The sequence below is a fragment of the Micromesistius poutassou genome, assembly GCF_964030765.1.
Source record: "Micromesistius poutassou genome assembly, contig: SCAFFOLD_4896, whole genome shotgun sequence".
Classification (NCBI taxonomy): domain Eukaryota; kingdom Metazoa; phylum Chordata; class Actinopteri; order Gadiformes; family Gadidae; genus Micromesistius; species Micromesistius poutassou.
This window is the reverse complement of record NW_028179373.1, coordinates 1-18,858: the sequence shown is the minus strand read 5'-3', so window position 1 is coordinate 18,858 and position 18,858 is coordinate 1. Positions and strand designations below refer to the sequence as shown.

At 49.3% G+C, this 18,858-nt stretch overlaps 2 protein-coding genes across 2 annotated transcripts; both read right to left on the bottom strand.

Annotated features, from left to right (window-relative positions):
* Positions 1-1,684: 1,684 nt before the first annotated feature.
* LOC311372886 (palmitoyltransferase ZDHHC18-B-like) lies at positions 1,685-10,016 on the bottom strand. The gene is made up of 9 exons (XM_084489817.1): positions 9,063-10,016; positions 7,739-7,899; positions 7,151-7,300; positions 6,635-6,772; positions 6,235-6,286; positions 5,880-5,982; positions 4,974-5,086; positions 4,149-4,260; positions 1,685-2,106 (listed from the first exon to the last, which is right to left on the bottom strand). The coding sequence occupies exons 1-9, from the start codon at positions 9,326-9,328 to the stop codon at positions 1,762-1,764; spliced, it is 1,440 nt and encodes a 479-aa protein (XP_084345943.1). The 5' UTR covers positions 9,329-10,016; the 3' UTR covers positions 1,685-1,761.
* Positions 10,017-12,860: 2,844 nt separating this feature from the next.
* LOC311372887 (AT-rich interactive domain-containing protein 1A-like) lies at positions 12,861-18,724 on the bottom strand (the record flags this gene model as incomplete). The annotated part of the gene is given in 8 exon segments (XM_084489818.1): positions 12,861-15,579; positions 15,751-15,881; positions 16,006-16,825; positions 17,296-17,392; positions 17,560-17,584; positions 17,587-17,678; positions 18,043-18,184; positions 18,549-18,724. Coding segments are annotated over 8 exon segments (3,577 nt in total), but the record flags the coding sequence as incomplete, so codon positions are not given.
* Between the last annotated feature and the right edge of the window lie 134 nt (positions 18,725-18,858).

The following is an 18,858-nucleotide window of genomic DNA, read 5'->3' as shown; positions in this document are numbered from 1 at the left end:
TAGCACACAAATCCCTGGGGTAGAGTGTCCCATAACATATTATCACACACACACACACACACACACACACACACACACACACACACAAAATCATTGTCCACATCTTTACATTTTACTGTGCAATTATCAGGCCTTTATCACAGAGATGCAGTAGTAGAGGTGAACTCCCATGACGTCCCATTGGTCGGAATTCCTTCCGACCTAAAATTAACGTAATCAGCTACACATGTCTTTCCCCCCTCTGTGATAAAGGCCTATTGGGTTACAAGGAGAGCACCACATTGTGAAGTTCCACAAGGGAACTTTATATGTATAGTGTTTGGATGATAGTTTAAGCAGCCTGGCCTGAGTCAGAATGATTTGATTCTGGGGCTGGGTGAGGCTGCACACCTGTGCACAGGTAAAACCAGCCATCACCACACACACCATTAGGGTATACTGGAAGAGATCTCCTGCATGTCAACATGGAGCACCAGTGTCATGCATCATTGTATGCAAACCTTACAATAAACCTGCTTTCCAAATCCCCATCCGGCGTCCAGGTTATGGCCAGAAAAGCCATCTAGGTTTCGTGTAGCACAAGCATTGCTACATCGTTTCTGCTGGGAACAATGTTAAAGGAACATGATCTGACTTATGTATCTATCTTATCATTTTTATACATGATAATGCGTGTTCTGAATGACTCGGCTGGGTGGCAAAAAAAGCAAATGGGGTAAGGGGCTTTTATTTTGAAAGAACGTCTGTACCTTCGAGGTATATCATAGGGTAGGGGCACACAAAAAGACATGAATGTCGCCAAAGAATACAGAAGTTTTCATTATCATGCATATTTTTTTTGTACATTTGCAAGCAGGGCTTTTGTAGCACTGTTGAAGATTGGCCTTTTTGAGCAACAATTGAACAAACCCAAAACACTTGTGATGATAATAGAAATGTGTCTTGTGCCGTGTTGTTAATGTCAAGTGCTGACGATGCTGTGGTATGCCTGGTGGTAAGATAACCCAACAAGAGTAAATTTTCTGTGGTTTCACTCATGAGATAGCATATGCTAACGACAAACTGAGAAATTAAGTGCAGTTCAAACATCATCTATACCAACTTTGATGACCGCGAGTTACACAATACTAGATCATCATACTCACATCGTCTTTAAACTGAATAAAGCGATTATAAACCTTATGTTCATGTCATAGATGCAGGGAAGATATGTGAATTACTTCCAAATGATCAAAGAAAAGTTACATTATGTCATTTGCATAGTACACAATATACTGTGTACCCCTTGAAACATGTTTTTTTTTTTTTTGTGATCCAAAAAAGTTCTTTATTTGACTGGTTAACAGCAAGCTAGCATAAACGTGACCATTTCACATTTTTGTAGAGTTAAATGGTACAATATTTGGGTGTCTGTCTAGCATGCTTCACAAGCCAGGTTTAATACGAGAAAACAGAGGTAGTATAGTTACGGCTCTTGTGAGAGGGTGCCAGTTCAGTCTTAAGCGTGGATGAAGCCATGTTTCCTTATGTCTTCGTGAACCCTACTGATCTCAAATCAGACCCCATCACAGAGGATCATCCCCTTTTATCACCCATCCCCTGAACCCTTTCCCATGAGCGGAAAGAAAATCAAAACCAAAATCAGATTACATATTGACTTTGACCCAAAAAAAGTGCCTTGAGACAAAAGTGAATTCACAAGCAGGGCAGTAACTGCATTGTAGCATGCAAGATGAACCTACAGAGAACGGCTGCCTTCGCTTAGGGCAAGGGCGGTGAGGCGCCGGCGTTCCTACGGTCCTTTGAGGAGCGTCCCAGACCTGGGGAGGCGGCCCTGGTCCCACCGGCGCCATCCAGAGCGGACCGGGCCCCCCGGTGAGTTCGTTTGTGGTGTGCTTTGGCGTTGTGATGGGTGTGGGTGTGGATGTCGCCGGCGTTTGCGGGTGTGTGGCGTGCCCCGTGGCCCGCCGTGCGGCAGTCCCTGGCAGGGTCAGAGTTCACCCCAGGGTTGTGTCCTGCGCGGCGGTCGACCGGGGGCGGCGTGGGCGGGGCACGCGGGCGAGAGGCGGGGCGTGCGGGCGACTCCTCGGACACGCATTTGGATCCCTGTGACACACCGGGGGGGGGGGGGGGGGGGGGGGTTGATGAGCCGGTGATGGGTTACGATGGGGAGGTCGGAGCAGAGTGAGGAAACAGGAAGGGGAGAGAGAGAGAGAGCGAGGCAGAGAGTTACTTCCACACGAGGCAGTCGGAGTGAAAGGCCGTCCCCCCTAGAGAGAGAGGGCCGTGAGGACGGGGGAACGGACTGTTCTGGAGGAGACAACACACTGCCCAGATCACAAACACACACGCTCGGTGGGACTTTGAACTTTGAAATGTGAACACTGGTTTTTTGTTAAGAAAAATATAATAATAATAATAATAATAATAATAATAATAATAATAATAATAATAATAAATCGTCTTGTGCTTGTGCCGGGGGGGGGGGGGGGGGCGGCACAGATGAACACATTCCAACACTGTGGGCTGTACAAACAGACTGGACTTGTGTGTATAACATAGCAGAGATTCAAGACCTAAACTACCCACCAAGGACATGATGGATGTGAAAATATTGCTTATGTGTGTCTTATGTGCTACCTTGACGTGCACACAAGAGAACAAAGCGGTTAACATGCCACGGTTACGTCTGCCCAATGAGATGGGAGGATTAGTGCGGCGGTAAACACACTGATAGGCAGCCAGCCAAACATACATTCCTGGAACAGCTCGTGCAGAAACAACTGTAGTCAAAGCACACGCACACACACAGAAAAACAAAGACACCCGTTTTTTTCCATCCTGTCTTAGAGATTTACTGGCTTGACTAAAAACAGGCTCCTCAATCACTGCAGGACGGAGCAAAGTTCAGACAATTCTCCTCCTAGTGGTGACGGATGGCAGGACATGGGTATACACACACACATGCATAGACGGACACACACGCATAGACGTACACAAGACACCAAAGGTCACTAGTCGTGGACAGGACTTTATTTTGACGACATTACACATTTTGTCATGTAAAACAAGTACATACACAACTAAAACCCACAAATTCTTCCCTGCTGTGTTTTCCAGGTTATTTGTGTTAGACTATTCCTATAATATAGCGATTACCAGAAGTCATTGATTTTTCACAAGAATGCAGAACCCTAAATGCAAGCACTGAGACCAACGGCCTAGCTATTCAACACACGCTGAGTAGAATTCAAGCTTAAAGGAAACCCTAAAACAATTCATTTTAGATGTAGTGACCACTACTTAAATGCACAGTTTTAAAAACATGGAACAATATGGACATATGCATCCACATTTCTTGAGAGATATTGCTTGTACCCGTTACTGGTTGTTTTGGGTTAGCAGGTCAAATTAAAAAAAAAATGAAATAGCCCTGCACTTAAACAAAAAAAGCTGTCTCTCCGAAGCTTTTGTTCTTATTTGATAGTGTGTTATGTTTTTCCTTAATGCGACACTGATGCATGTCTGTTTCCTCTCAGGCTTAGCCAATGGATGAAGAGACATGAGCCTCCTCCTCAGCCCCCTCCCCCTCCGACAGTGGGACCTGGCCCGGCGCGAGGATGCATGCTTACAGCATCTTTGATCGCTTATCTGCCCTTTCATCTTTCATCACGGCCGTCTTTAGCCCATTAAGCATGCCTGGTGCACCTGGTACTGGTTGGTCAGTGCGTCTCTTGTTGTTCCCCGTACTGCATGGCGTCTTTAATTGCTCGCGCCCCTGTTAGCACAACCTGCTGAGCTAAGGCGAGACCATGATGCATGCATTTGAACCATCAACCTCTCTCTGAGTATATCGGAGTGTGAAATATTGACTGACTGACTATTGAATGTGACTTGGAAGACTCTTAGCAGTGCATGGGTGTCGATTTAAAATAAAAAAAAAATTAAAAATTGCTGAGAAAACCCCCAAATAAAGACGTTTAAATTCAAAGACATTACCTTATGGTGTCAAAAGGGGGCTTTAGAAATCAATATATTAATTAATGTATGAGGCTCTCTTAACAAAGACATTTTTTGCTGTGGATGGGGTGAGAGGGGGGGTGTTCAAGCAAAAGAAGACTCCTGCAAACCATAAGCCACGTTCCTACCACATTTATGTCCTTCTTAGAGGCCAGGACGGGCAGCTCCACCTCTCTGCCGGTGGCCTGTGGTGCCGCCTCCTCTTCCTCCGCTGATAGGAAGCCACGCCTGTCAATCAGACTGTGAGAGCAGGGAACAGGAAGAGAGGTGGCTCAGAGGTGACGCCATTACCAAGGGGACCCGGTTAGCACTGAGGCTATTGTTCATCGTGACAAGATCGTTAGTGACTGGTAGTCTCACACAGCCAGACAACATTCACTTCATCGTGTCTGGGAGGTCTGCCGCAGCAGTGTCAGTGGAGAGGTGGCGTCAGTCCACGCTACTGTGCAGCCAATTGGGGGAGCTTCAGCCAGTTGGATCCCACAAAAAATAAGTGTTGTGTTTCCAAAGTGATCACCAATTGCGACTGGTACCGGGACCGTTTTAATTGAAGTGAAAAGGTATAGTGTTCAAATTAAATGTATTACAAAAAGCAAAGTATTATATTAATCCAGCCATTGTCATCATCTACCTCTCTCACTGGTGTGTGCCTAATATAGACCAATGGTGAGTTTGCAGGATTAAAACTGGTTGGGTGACTGCAGGTAGATGTCCCAATATATTTAACACTGTATTCACCATACAAAAAAGACTTGGTTATTTATCAGTGTTGCATTGGAAAGTTGGCAGCAGGAATTTCATAATAAAACATTCATTCGGTTGCCACTTCTGCACACTCTAGTTTTCCTCACTGTGCAGTAGAAGTGGAAGAAACTACCACTACTGTTTATATATAAATAAGCAGATTAAACCAACACAGACTCCCATTGTAATGTGTGTTCTGGACTCCATACCTGGGGGGCATGGGTCCACAGAGCACAGAGCAGCAGTTGACGAAGATGTTTCTGTGGCTGTACGGGTTGGTGGCCGCTTCGGCACCAGTCTTCCCCGTCCACGAGCCTTTGATCTGCGACACAGCCAATCAGGACACAGGATTACGTTCATGTGGATGACAGGGTCTCTGTCACCTAGAAGTGGGGATCTACATGACAGGATGTGTTTAGAGCAGTGGCTCACATGCAACAAAAAAACAAGCAATAGAGAAATACACATGCGGTGGCTGAACCGAGATTGGCTTGTGTCCCTTCATACAGTTATTACTGGAAGAAGACCACGGCCTGTGGGAATAAGTGGAAGGGAAAAGTCAGCAATAATGCTTATGCTCCCTGTGTGCTAATTTAGTAAACACTAATTAAAGGTGACATATTATACCACCAGGTGTGAGTGGACACGCCCACTTGTGATGTCCGAAGAGGCACATTTTATAAACTTGGCTTGGAATGGCTAATCACATGCACACCTGGTGGAATAATATGGGATTTTTAACCAATAACATGAATGGAAAAACTTAGAATGGAAAACGATGATGATGGAATGATGCAATGATGGAATACACAAATAAATGGCTTGTTAATGTTGTTACAAGCTCTATAGAATAAAAATTCCATCTGCAGTGCCGTACCACAGGTTGAAAATCACAGTGGTGGAGCCCAGTTCTTTGAATGTTATACATTTTAAAAGGTCCTATGACATGCCACCAGGTGTGGTGTGATTAGCCCTCACAAGTCGATTTGAAAATCTGCCCCTTATGACATCACAGGTGGGCGTGTCCACCTAGATGTTCACACCTGGTGGCATGGGAGCTTTAAAACAAAAACCGTTGGTTGAGTTGGATCCGGGGAGAGGGACCGGATACTCACGTCTTCGTTGGTGGTCAAATTGGAAGCAACCAGGTAGGTATGGAAGCCCGAGAGGCCCAGGATGGACCAGACGGAGAAGAAGCAGATGACCAGCTCCACCGCAGTGCAGAGAGACGTTAAGACCACACACAGCATTTCACAAGACACACAGTATGCATTATCTTGACACCTTCACATACAAAACTATTGGATTCAGCAGTGGCAAGTTTCAAATTCTTACCAAGAACAGCTTTTCAGGACTATGAATGATTTATTCTTTTACAGAGGGAGGAGGAAGTTGTGAACAATGTATATATAGATGATGATGAAATGCTGGTTAAGGGAATTCGAAGAATGCCTCTGGGTGAAAGGATATCTGCCAGGACTCTCCTGCAGTGCAAACACCAGGCCTTTTCCATCTTGAGCCCCTTAAGCCAGAGAGACAAAACACACATAGGTCCGTACATCATGTGACCCGGAAACATTGGTTAGGAACTGAAAACGAATCAGAATAAAAGACGACTTTAAAAGATTTTTATCATCATCATCATCATCATCATCATTATTATTATTATTATTATTAGCTTGAGCTAGCAACCCAATTGAGCACTTGAATAATAATCCCTTCTTGTATCACTTGCTGATACATTTGTTATGGTAAACTGCTTAGCGCGAGCGTGTGGATTTTGTGGAGCAGTCTTACCGGGTCTGTTTTGCAGTACAGCTACAGTATAGTAACTCAATGCAGTAGGAGAAGGAGGCGGGGAAAGGCTTACTCAACGCTAGGTGGGTGGTCACGCAGCCGAAGATGAAGGCCGTCAGGAAGGAGAGAGACACGATGAAGGTGTAGAAGAAGCGGTAGTTGCGCTTGCCGACGCAGTTGCCCACCCAGGGGCAGTGGTGGTCGAAACGCTCTGGCAGGGAGAACAGGCTCGGATTAGTGGACACAAGTCTGAACTAAACAATGCCAGAATTAATAATAATATTATTTTTACTTTAGGTATTGAATATTTATTAAAAGTAGTAGTAGTAGTATATTAACATTATTAGTATTACTAGTATTTCCATAGTATTATTATTTATATAGCACCTTTTAATACAAGAAAAGGTCAAAAATCATGTCCCTGGTTTAATGAACAGTAGAAAAACAGTAGAGTCCATCTCCATCCAACGCCCTCTCAATGTGGCACTTTTCTGAGGGTGGTAGTGTGGGGGGGGGGCGGTTGTCTCTCACCCGACCGGGTCACGTGTGTTAATTATCCGGGCGGCTAAATGTCAGCCGTCACACCCACCTACGCAGTTGTCACACAGGCTGCAGTGGGAGGTGCGTGGGGGCCGGAACATCTTGCAGGTGAAGCAGTACTTGAGCTTCACCGCCTGCTGGTTGATGAGCACCTCCCTGGTGCGTGGCGGCGGGCGGTAGGTGGTGTTGCCGGCGTCGTCTGCACCCGAGAGAGAGAGAGAGAAAGGGAGAGAGAGCGAGAAGTGGTGAGGGAGAGCGAGAAGGGGTGAAGGAGCGCAAGAAGGGGTGAGAGAGAGCGAGAAGGGGTGAGAGAGAAAGGTTGAGAGAGAGAAGGGGTGTGAGAGAGTGAGAGAGAGAAGGGGTGAGAGTGAGAAAGAGAGAGAGGGTGAGAGTGACAGAGAGCGAGAGCGGTGTAACAGTGCCTAGAAATGTAATTGACTATATCGATGAGGGTAGTGTGACAATTGGGTCAATTGTGACCACGTTTTTTCAGGAGGCATTAAAAAGTGACAGGCAGACATTTGTTGTTTTTTGGACAAACACGGAGAGAGACATTATTAGACATTTAGCGTGGCATCCAAACTTGTCATCCCTTAAACAGAAAGTGCCTGGGGTTGTTTGGCTGGGCCTGACATACCAATCTGCTTCTCCACATCAGCAGCTTCGTCTGGGGTGGCTCTGGGCAGGATGCCGGGGTCACTGAAGCTGGTCTGCACCAGAGTGATGACCACGAACACAAACAGGGCTCCACCAATCACAGGGATGCAGACGGTCAGGTGCTGGACGAGAAAGGGGCAACTGGAGTAGAAAACACAACCACAGACAAAACAAAGTTCCACTTATAAACGCTAAAATAATTACATTTGTATTTTAAAAGGGTGAAACTAGATCTCTGTCAATGTAGCGATATAGATTTTCTATGCTTTTCTTTGACTTTGAAGGACAAGAATGGCTGTTTTTATCACTACTAGATTCTCAAGTTTGATATGATATGTAAAATTGGAGTAGTTATTATAGACCTTTTTTCATTACCACGATGGACTACATGCACCTAATTTACATTAAAATGTAGGTTATTTAGCAGACACTTTTGTTCAAAGCGACTTCCAACCAACCATACAAACATTCACACACCGACGGCAGTGTCAACCATGCAAGGCGACAGCCATCTCGTTGGCAGCAGTTAGGGTTAGTTGACCTGCTCAGGGACTCAATGAATAAAGTAACAGGGATATGTTTGAACCAAATGTAGCAACAAAGAGGAGACATAATGGATGCAGTAACCACTTGTGTCCACAACTTTGCTTTACTGCATGTTTGGCCCCTGGGGTCTAGGGTGGTTCTTCATTAGTCAAGCGCAACTTTGGCAAAGGAAGAAGCATTTAGTGTCATCTTAGCCCTCCAATTACTAAATCTGTCTCACAGACCTAATGCGTTTCATCCCCAGCAGGGATCTGCTTTTAATCAAATTTCAATGACTTTAATCACCATCCTAATCCCTAGACACCATGGGCCTATTCACTTATAGTGAAATTGAGAGTGGCAGTCTTGGCTGAAAGACTTTGCATGAAGACAGTGACTCGGTTGAAAGTATCTAAGCTAAGTATCTAAGCAATCTGAATCCTACACAATTTAGATTCAACGCTCCCATAGTAAATATATGGTCCTCTCTGAGGTGGATGCTCGGAGCTTCACAGAAGCTCACACACAGTGTGTGTGTGTGTGTGTGTGTGTGTGTGTGTGTGTGTGTGTGTGTGTGTGTGTGTGTGTGTGTGTGTGTGTGTGTGTGTACACACCATGACCACATACCGTTACACATTTGTTTACCACATGTGGACCATGTCCCTTAAAGGGAGTCATAGCAATGCAACCTTTTAACCCATAGGCCTTCGTGTCACACGTCACATGGGCCTACTATGATTAGTAAATCAAAGAGAACAATAACAACAATAACAACTTACTCAAATATGAAGAACAGCACACTGGTGAGTAGGATGAGGCCCAGGGTGAGGGGTAGCACCCCACTCTGCCGGGCCATAATGATCCTTCCATCGCAACAAAAGCGATTCTTCCCCTGGAAAACTTCCCACTTTCTTCGCTGTTTTTTCGCCGTCTTCTCCTCCTCCTCCTCCTTCCCATTGTCCGTGACGGGTTGGGGTGAAGGGGTGGGGGCGGGTGTCGACAGTGCCTCCAGATCGATTTGCTGGTATTCGCAATTTTTCATCATTTCTTCCGTAGGAGGGCCGATCTGCTACTTTGGGAAGCCAAAGCATCTGGACAGCAGCTGTCAGCATCCCTGACACGCTCTTCGTGGAGGCTCAGTGAAGGCATCGGGTCCTCAGCACAGCGACCTGGCGTCCCCACTCACAACCGGCTGGTGATAACGTTGCATCACTACTCCTGGGTGCACCGTCCATTAAGCTAAGCTTGAACCCGAACCGCATCAGGCTGATTCTGCATCGTTTTATGCGCGGTGCATGTTTACCTCCAGCGTTAGCGGCTAACCCCCAGCCAGCGTCTCACTCGCTTGGTTAGCGGACTCAACACACTGCTTTTAGCAAGCACGTCAACGTTAAGCGTTATAACGTTAAACCGTACGAGTGTGTATTGCTGTCCATGACTTGGCGATATTATCTTCACTTTAATAATTCCGAAGCAAAGAGCGACGACGCCAAAGTGCACGTTGTGTTTGCAGGTAACGGTGTTTAAGATAAACATACAATACCCGTTCTCCGTAGCCCAGCTATGCTAAGCTAACGCTGACAACACCGACCCCCTTGGAGCATATGAAAACAAAAGACGTCAGATCCCGTCGGTTAGCGGTTACACGTGCACAGTGGACATATTTAGCTCGATACAATCTGAATCCTACACAATTGTAGATTCAACGCTCCCATAGTAAATATATGGTCCTCTCTGAGGTGGATGCTCGGAGCTTCACAGAAGCTCACACTGTGTGTGTGTGTGTGTGTGTGTGTGCGTGTGTGCGTGTGAGCGAGAATGTCGCCACCTACAATGCACTGTATTTGTTTAATTATAAACGAACGTCATTTCAAAAAGCGCAATGAAGCTCTATATGTCCTTTGTTCTTATGGTAGATGTTCATGCTCATGTTGAATGATTGTTGTTATATTTTAGGCCAATATCATAAAAAATGAAAAGAAAGCTAAGGGATCTCATGACTCATAGGATCAAATAAAAAATAATCTTCGACTCGGAAGACAGCTATTCTGTCAACCTAGAAATTCCTAGGTTTTCACTTTCTCGGAATTTTCATGTATAATTAGGGGTTAACCACATCAAAGTCGATCGAAGACCACCAAGTGTGATGTTGATTAGCCATCTCCAAATCCATCCTCTAGTTGTGACATCACAAGTGGGAGTGTCCACGAGTGTACGACGGATAGATCAGCCAACCAGTTGGGGCAGTCCACTTTTAAAAGGTCAATATAGGGTGTGCAATGGCTATTCAACATCACAATCATTTATCTTGCTCCTAGATACCTTATATTGATAAGGCTTATTATTATATTCACTTATTACATGTTACTCTAGCATTGAATTAGGTATACATATATTGTACATCACAGTCACCATACTAATATTTAAGTTATTCTTTAATCTATTGGAACAATGGAACATATTCAATCTCTTTTTACTATACTAGCGTTGGAAGTTACTGTATTAAATTGTTATATTAATTTACTACCTATATGTAGCTGCTGACCAATCATGGGTCACGCAGGACCCGTTCATCGCAGTTGCTATGGTGATACAGACTTTCTCTGAATGACCACTAGAGGGCACAAGGAGCATTTGTAATTGCTAAATGTGTGTTGACGTCTGATTAATAATCAGTAGCATGGGTAGTGTACCTATAACGCCTTTTCTTTTTAGGTCCATGAATGGGGATCTCATATTGAAATCATTATTTCTGATCAGTGCAGTGCATATCTGCTGGAAAGAGAATGAACGACTGATTGCACTAGACCTTTGAATAATCACCTGCCCTCTGTGAAAGTAATACCATTATTCAGGAAGATATTTGCCACCAAATTTCAGCTCTGCCTAAAAACAGCTTCAAAACAAACCTAGAGAGCAGATCCCATAAGAGAGAAGTTAAACTTATTTGTCACGCTCGTATGGTTAACGGTTCCCCACTGGTGTATACAATATGCTCATAAATAATCAGCATTTCTGATCTGGCGGCAAGCTGATAAGCCACATTGTGGCAGGAAGTCAGTTTAATACGTTGGCTGCGGATGCGATAAGGAGAGCGCCTTCACCTCGCCACTTTCCATTATCAAGTCCATCCAGGTTTATGTGATGCATCCACGGGGCTCATTTGAGACGTGAACCGGATGATCACAATTTTTCATATTGCAACTGTGATATCCATGTGAATTAATTAAAAACATTTGAGGATTTGATTGCAAAGTTTCATTTTAGGATTGGTGATTAAATGTAGACTTTTATGAATAAATCCACAGCAGACGTCTTAAGAAGATTTAATGTACATTTATTCTTAACACGTGGAACATATAGTATAAAGATTTCATACTGAATAAATGATATTCATTAAGCCAAAAAAGGAAAAAAGGAATTTACATCAAGTTTTAGCTACATCGTCTGAAATACAAATATGCAGAATCCGCATCACTGGAAAAAAAATAAAAATAAAGAATCAGTTTCTTTCTTCTCCGTCGGGGTAAGTGGGTTTGATTTTTCGCAGGAGCTCAACCTCCTTTTACTATGGTATCTGTTTGTTGTATGTTTGTTTATATTCTCTACACCTTGGACCAGAGTCAAACAGAAACAGGGTTTGTGCATGGAGACGGTGAGGGGGGGGGTTGGGGGGGTGTAGGGGGGATGCAAGGGGGGAGAAATCGATGTCAAGTCATTCCTTGACAACGCCCGGGAAAGAGTTTGCGTGTGAGTAACTTTTTCATTGTCACAGATAAAAAAAAGAAGAGAAAAAAACCTATAAAAAAAAGTGAAGAGTAACAGAGGTTTCGGGGTCGGGGGGGGTCGGAGAAAGGGTGAGGTGTGTGGTGGTGGGATGTTAGGAGAATAGGGGGAGTGTAATGTACAACATCTTAATATATATATACACGCTGCAGCTTCGACTGCAGCCAGAGTCGAGGACCAGTCCTACAAGGAGGAAGGTAGGGGGAGGGAGGGTGACTTTCTTTTACAAAGGGTCAAGTCATTACAATCAAGAGGGACAAAGAGAAGAGGTCAAGGTGTTGTCGCTTCACCCTACTTTGGAGGGGCGGGTAGTTGGGTGGGTAGGGCTCGCTCTCGCTCGCTCTTTCTTTCTTTCGTTCATTCTTTCTCTCTCTCTCTCTCTCTCTCTCTCTCGCTTTCTCTCTCTCTCAACATTAGCTAAAATTTTTGCTTTTAAAAACTACAGTTTGCTGCCAAGCCAGCATTTTTATCTCAGTGTGAAACAGTATTATTACAGTATGTTTACAGTTTTGTCGTTTTTTTTTTTTTTACTTTTTCCAAAAAAGGTGTACAGTACAGAAAAGAAATAAAAAGAACCGTCCTACAAGTCTACTGCGCAGGGCCCCCCCGTGGAAAGAGAAGACCATCCTGGGGCCTGAGGAGCAGGCTCCTGCATGTAGGAAGAGGGGCGGGCAGGGTGGGGAGGGGTTGAGTATATAATATCCAAGGATACAGCAATTAGAACCACACCGCGAGTCTTATTTAGCTTCCAAAACATGAACTAACAAGACCCCCACCCACCCCCCTCTGTCCCCGCCCCTCACCCCCCTGCAAGGCCCCCCCTCTTCTGGAGGGGGAGGGGGATAACCCCGGGCACATGAATCCCCCCCAAACTGTAAACGAGACAGCAACTTTGGTTACAGTTTACGTATTCATTTATTCATTTTTTATGTCTTTTTGTTTCATTTTCATTAAAAAAAATTGTTCATTTATTTCATTTGAGGGGGGGGGGGGGGGGGGGGGGGAGAACCCCTTCTCCTAGGCTCGGTTCGGCTTAACCGCGGTTCTCGCTCTAGCATCTTTCTTCCTGGCTTTAGGTCTTCCAGACGTTTAAAATCCACAGCTTCTTCATGATAGTCCTTCCTTTAGTGAGAAGCGGGGGTGGGGGGGGGGGGGGGGGGTCAGTGGGTGAGGGGGGAGGGGACAGTGGAATCCGAGGTGATTTTTGCATAAATTAAAAAAAGAAGGAAAGAAAGGACAGTCCGTATTAGCTCTTTAAGTTCTCTGCACTCGCTCGCAACAGACACGCAAACACACAAAAAATCTGGGGGTGGGGGGCGGGGGTTGATGGTTTGGAGAGGGAAGAAGAGGGATAGCGGGGGGAGGGGGGGAGCAAAGAGAAGAGAGTGGTGGCTTCAGCAGTCCCCCTCATGGCTGTCATAAGCGGCCGATCAGAAAGAGTACGTCGCAGATCACGTGCGACACCAGCGAGTTCATGAGCGGCGACACGGAGATGTCGAGCAGCCGCGACTCGTACAGCGTGAACTCGGCGTGGTTCTCCTCCACGCGGGCCATGGCGTGCAGGGCGCGGGCCGCCCGCCGCATCATGTCCACGCTGGTGGGCTCGAAGGGCGCCACCGACCCCGCCCCGCCGCCGCCCTGCATGTGGTGCAGCGAGCCCTGGCTCTGCTGGTACTGCGTCGCGGCCAGGCTGTCCTCCAGGAAGCCCAGCAGGTTGCCCACGCTCGCCTTCTGCACGGCAATGGCGCGTGCCGCCAGCCCGTCGCCCTGCGCCAGGTTGGCCAGTAGCACCACCGCCATCTCCCGGCACACCGCCACCTTGCGCTCGCCCACCAGCCGCACCAGCGCGCCGTACAGCTTCTCCAGCCGGCCGAAGGGCGGCGTGGCCAGGATGAGGTCCACGTTGTTGTCCTGGATGCTGAGCTTGCTGAGGGTCTCCAGGACCAGCCGCTGCGGCGACAGCGAGCCGTGGGGCCCCAGCGTGGGGAAGGGGTCCAGGGCCTCCGCCGAGGGGCACACCGCCCAGTGGAGCAGGCCGTCCAGCAGGGGCAGGCAGATGCTCTCCGGGTAGAGCGAGAGGTCCAGCTGGCCCGAGATGTTGGCCAGCGTCACCAGGCAGTTCTCCCGCAGCACCTCCAGGCAGTCCCACCACCACTCGTCGCGCTCGCAGCTCACGCCCTCGTCCTCCTCCTCCTCCTTCTCGTAGGTGACGGGCGCCTGCTTGCGCTCGGGGTGCCGGTGGTGCAGCAGCACCAGGCGGCCCAGCAGCAGCAGCAGGCCCGGGTGCTTCGACATCTCCTGGTCGTTGCCCGGGATGAAGGAGAGGCTGCGCACGATGTTGGACACGCAGACGCAGCGGCGTGCCAGCGAGTCCTGCCAGTCCGACAGCGTGCTGAGCGGCGTCTCGTCCTTGCTGTGTGGCTCGTCCTCCAGGATCTTCAGGTGGCGCCGGCCCTGCAGGCCCAGCAGGAACTTGCTGCCGCCGTCCTTCTGGTCTGCCGGCACGGAGGCCGGCTGCGCGCACAGCACGTCGTCGATGGTGGCCACGACGGGGCGGGCCGGGGATGCCGCTGCCACCGTCGTCGTCGTCGTCGTGGTCTTTGTCGTCTCGCTCTTCTCTTCCGAGTCGCGGGGGGGCTCCGATGAGGCCCGGGGCGAGGACTGCTGGCTCCCCTCCGCCGTGCTCCTGGCGGTCTTGCTCTGGGGGTTTTCCGTCGTCGTCGTCGCTGCCACCGCCGTCGTAGTAGTAGTAGCGGCTTCCGTCGTCATGGCCGTCGTCATGATCACCTCCTCGACGGCCTTCTTCCTGCTCTGCGCCGCCACGGGCGTCCGCTTGCGCGGCCTGTGGAGCAGATCCACCCGGCTCTCCAGGTGGGTCTGAATGTGTTCGGTGGTGTCGCCGCCGCCGATGCTCCAGTGTACGAGGCCGCTGTCGAAGCTCTGCCGCTGGCCAGAGCGAGCGGAGCGGTCACCCCGCAGGGGGTTCTTCTTGCGCACCACCTTGATGGGCAGCTTGTCAAACTTGCTGGCCTGCTTGGGCCGCTCGAACGAGGGCAGGGCCGGGGTTTCTTGGGCGGCGGTCTCCGGTACAGAGGCTCCTCCGTCTTTGGTCGAGGTCATCCCTTCAACATCCTTCTTCTTCTCCTCCTCCTCCACCACCTCCTCCTCTTCTTCCTCCTCCGATGAAGGCCGGTCTTTCTGCGAGCACACCTCCTCCACCTCCTGTTTCACCCGGACCTCCGAGGAACTCTTCTTCTCCTTCTCCTCCTCCTTGGGCTTCTTCTCCTCCTCCTCCTCCTCCTCCTCCTCGTCTTCGTCCTCCTCCTCGTCCGTGTCCATGTTGTCCGTGTCGGTTGGGGGCAGGTCCTCGTCGCAGCTGTCCTCGGCGGCCGCGGGGTCGATCAGCGTGCGCTGGCCCGGGTCGCCCACCTCGTACTCCTTCAGGATGCCGAAGATCTCGATCAGGCACCGCCGGAAGTACTCCACCACCAGCTCCAGGAAGCCAGGAAGCTGGAGACCCAAAAGGTTCAAAAAGGTTTATTTCTTGTTTTGCGCAGTTAGAACCTCCCAATCCAGCTGTAGCCATAATCATCATAATTACTATGATCAATTAATATTCTCAGCATCTAGATTTTCCTATGCACAGAAAACACAGTCAGCTTGTGGTCTCGCGGGACCTACCTGGCAGAGGTTGAAAGTAGAAATGCTGTTGTCGTCGTACAACAGGATGTTAATGGTGTCCAAGGCCCAGGTGCTCTCGGCTAGCAGGCCCGACTTGAGCGACATCATCACCCTCCAAGCCTCGGGTGTGCCTGTCGGGAGAGAGTCAAACAGGGTCAGTAAGGGTGGGCGGAGGACCCAATGCAGTCAGTACATTAGGCTAAATGGATCACGCCACAGCTCTAGACGCATAAACAGAGAGAGGTCTGTGCGTACCGATGTCTTTCATGGTGAGTCTCCTCCGGGGTTTCAGGTGGGGCTGGCTGGCCTCGATGGAGCCAGGGGGGAAGGCAATGTCCCTCCTGATCAGGGGCGACTGCACAGGGGCCTGGCCGATATGGGAAGCGGGCACCGGAGGGCCGGCTTTCTGCATCTTGGTGCCCGAGTGCATAAAAGGGGACTTGCTGGGGGACGTGCGGATGTCCATGCGGGGCATGGGCGCCGGGCTGGAGACCTGCGGAATGTGGTTCTGGGAGTTCTGGTAGTTGGACGGCAGGGGCCTGGACATGGGGGGCCCCGAGGTGCCGGGGCCGTACGGCGGCTGCCTCTGGTTGACGTGGCCGGGCCAGGGGCCCTCGTGGTTCATGCGCTGGTCGGCCGGCAGCATCTCCTCCGAGCGGTTCATGGCGTGGTAGCCGGGCCCCTGGCCGGGGACCGGGGCCCCCTGCCGGTTGGGGTAGTTGGGGTAGCCCATCTCGTTGCGGCCCTGCCACATGGGCCCCTGGGGGCCGTCTGGACCTGAAGGCATGGGGCTGCCCATCAACTGGGGCGGCATGGGGGACTGGGAGTTGGGCCCCCCGGAGGTCGGGCCCCTCTCTCGGCCGAACCCGAAGGGGAACTGGTTCCCGGGGCCGGGCGGCCTGCGCTCCCCGGGGCCCTGGTAGGCGTTGTACTGGTTGTACATGTCGGGCTGGCCCTGGGGGCCCGACGGCTGGGGCCCCGGCTGCTGGGGGCCGCTGTAGGGGACGTTGTACATCTCGCCCTCGTGGCGCTTGGCTGGGGGGCCGTAGGCGCCGTCCACAGGACGCTTGTAGTTCTGAACAGACAGAAAGGAGCAGAACACGTCAGTGAAGGCGACAGGCAGTCATAAGTTCACATCTGGGGATTTGAAAAGACAAAGACTTTCTATATAAATATATAAAAGTGTGTGTGAATTGGTATATTTTATAAAGTGTGTGTGTGAATTGGTATATTTTATAAAGTGTGTGTGTGAATTGGTATATTTTATAAAGTGTGTGTGTGAATTGGTATATTTTATAAAGTGTGTGTGTGAATTGGTATATTTTATAAAGTGTGTGTGTGAATTGGTATATTTTATAAAGTGTGTGTGTGAATTGGTATATTTTATAAAGTGTGTGTGAATTGTTATATTTTATAAAGAGTGTGTGAATTGTTATATTTTATAAAGTGTGTGTGAATTTGTATTTTGTATTGGTGAACATTGTGAACGGTCCGAGGTGAGGTAGGCATGGCGGAAGGACCACGGTGTGCAGTGTGGGTTCTCACCGGCTGCTGCTGGGGGTACATTCCTGGCTGCTGGTTGGGGTATGGGCCACCAGGGGGAGCTCCTTGGCCGGGGTACTGATTAGCATAGGGCTCATGCCTGCAAACACAAAAATCACCAGGGTTGGTCCGTCCGTCTTTTCACTGTTTACCAAAGTGTGCTTTCGCTCAGGAATCAACGAGAACAACCACAACAGATCTCAGAGTCTACAGGTGGGGGATGCAGGGGGGTATATTTACGTCGATGGTGAGGGGGACGCTACTGACCGCTGCTGCTGCTGGGGGGGCCGGCTGGCGAGTACATGCCTGCGTCGGCCCCCGAGGGCATGAGGTTGGGCTGGGGCGCTCCGGGGCCCATGCTCTCCGGACCCATGCCGGGTTCCGGCCTATGGAGGGGGAGAGAACATGGAGGGTGTGAAGCTGGTGAAGCTGAATGTCTCTGAAGGACAACTGGGAGGACAATAGGACTGTGTATGTGGGTAGCTTTGGAATGCCGTTTATTTTTTATTTGAAATTTGAAAAAATATTTTTAAGGCAGAAACATTGTGAGAGGTATGACAACTTCAAAAGTAGGGCGAACTACAAAATCAATGAAGGCCATCAGCATTAGACGAGAAAAAATGATTCTCCGGTTAGGAGGTTAGAGGAGTTGCTGGCAATCAGTTTGATTCACAGCTTAAACCCCCAGCAAACCCTCTTCCTACAGGGGGGAGAGAGAGTGAACCCGGGGCATGAGCCCGGGGCGTGTACCTGCGGTCGTATCCCGGTCCGTAGGCGAACTGCTGCCTCTGGCCCATCTGCATGTTGCCCATGGGGCCCGGGGGGCCGCGGTTGTACTGCTCCCCCATGCCGCTGTTGGGCCCTGGGCCTGGTGTCATGAACTGCTCTCCCGCTGAGGAAGGACGCATGGGTGTCAAGAGCACTGCCAGCATCGATCGTGTTTCATCATATATCATCATAAATCATCATCAGTCGCTGCATTTTGTTATATTTCCAGATGAGGAAATGCTGAGCGTTCAGCTGCAACATCAGCGGCAAGACCCGCTCTCACTGTGACGCCATTCAGACACACACCCGTGTTTCACCATCTTTCATCAACGCAATGAATAGAATATTTTTTTGACGTCTTACCTCAAAACATACCACCATCCTCTAACATCAAGACATAACATGTGAGATTCTGAGAAGGCCCGTCCCCGTTTACAGGAGGCGTTCTGTACAGCCCAGGCACCCAAACGTCCGCCCCGTTTGCTCACCTTTCCTCATGCCGCCAAAGGGGTCCTTGTTGGGCTCGTAGGGGCCCATGCGGCCCATCATCTCGGGGCCCCCCATGCCGGGCTGGTAGCCCTGGGAGTTGGGGGTCATGGCGTTCCTCCGGGAGAAGGCCGGGTCCCCGCCGTCGGCGAAGGGGTCCTGGAGGTTGACGCTGCTCCTGGTTGGACAGGAAGGCCCCGTTGTTAGGTAAACAAAGAGATAAACGTACCAACGCACGTACCAACGCAAGACCACCGCCTCTGGGTGAATTGTGCACCCTCAATATTGTGGTGTGTGTGTGTGTGTGTGTGT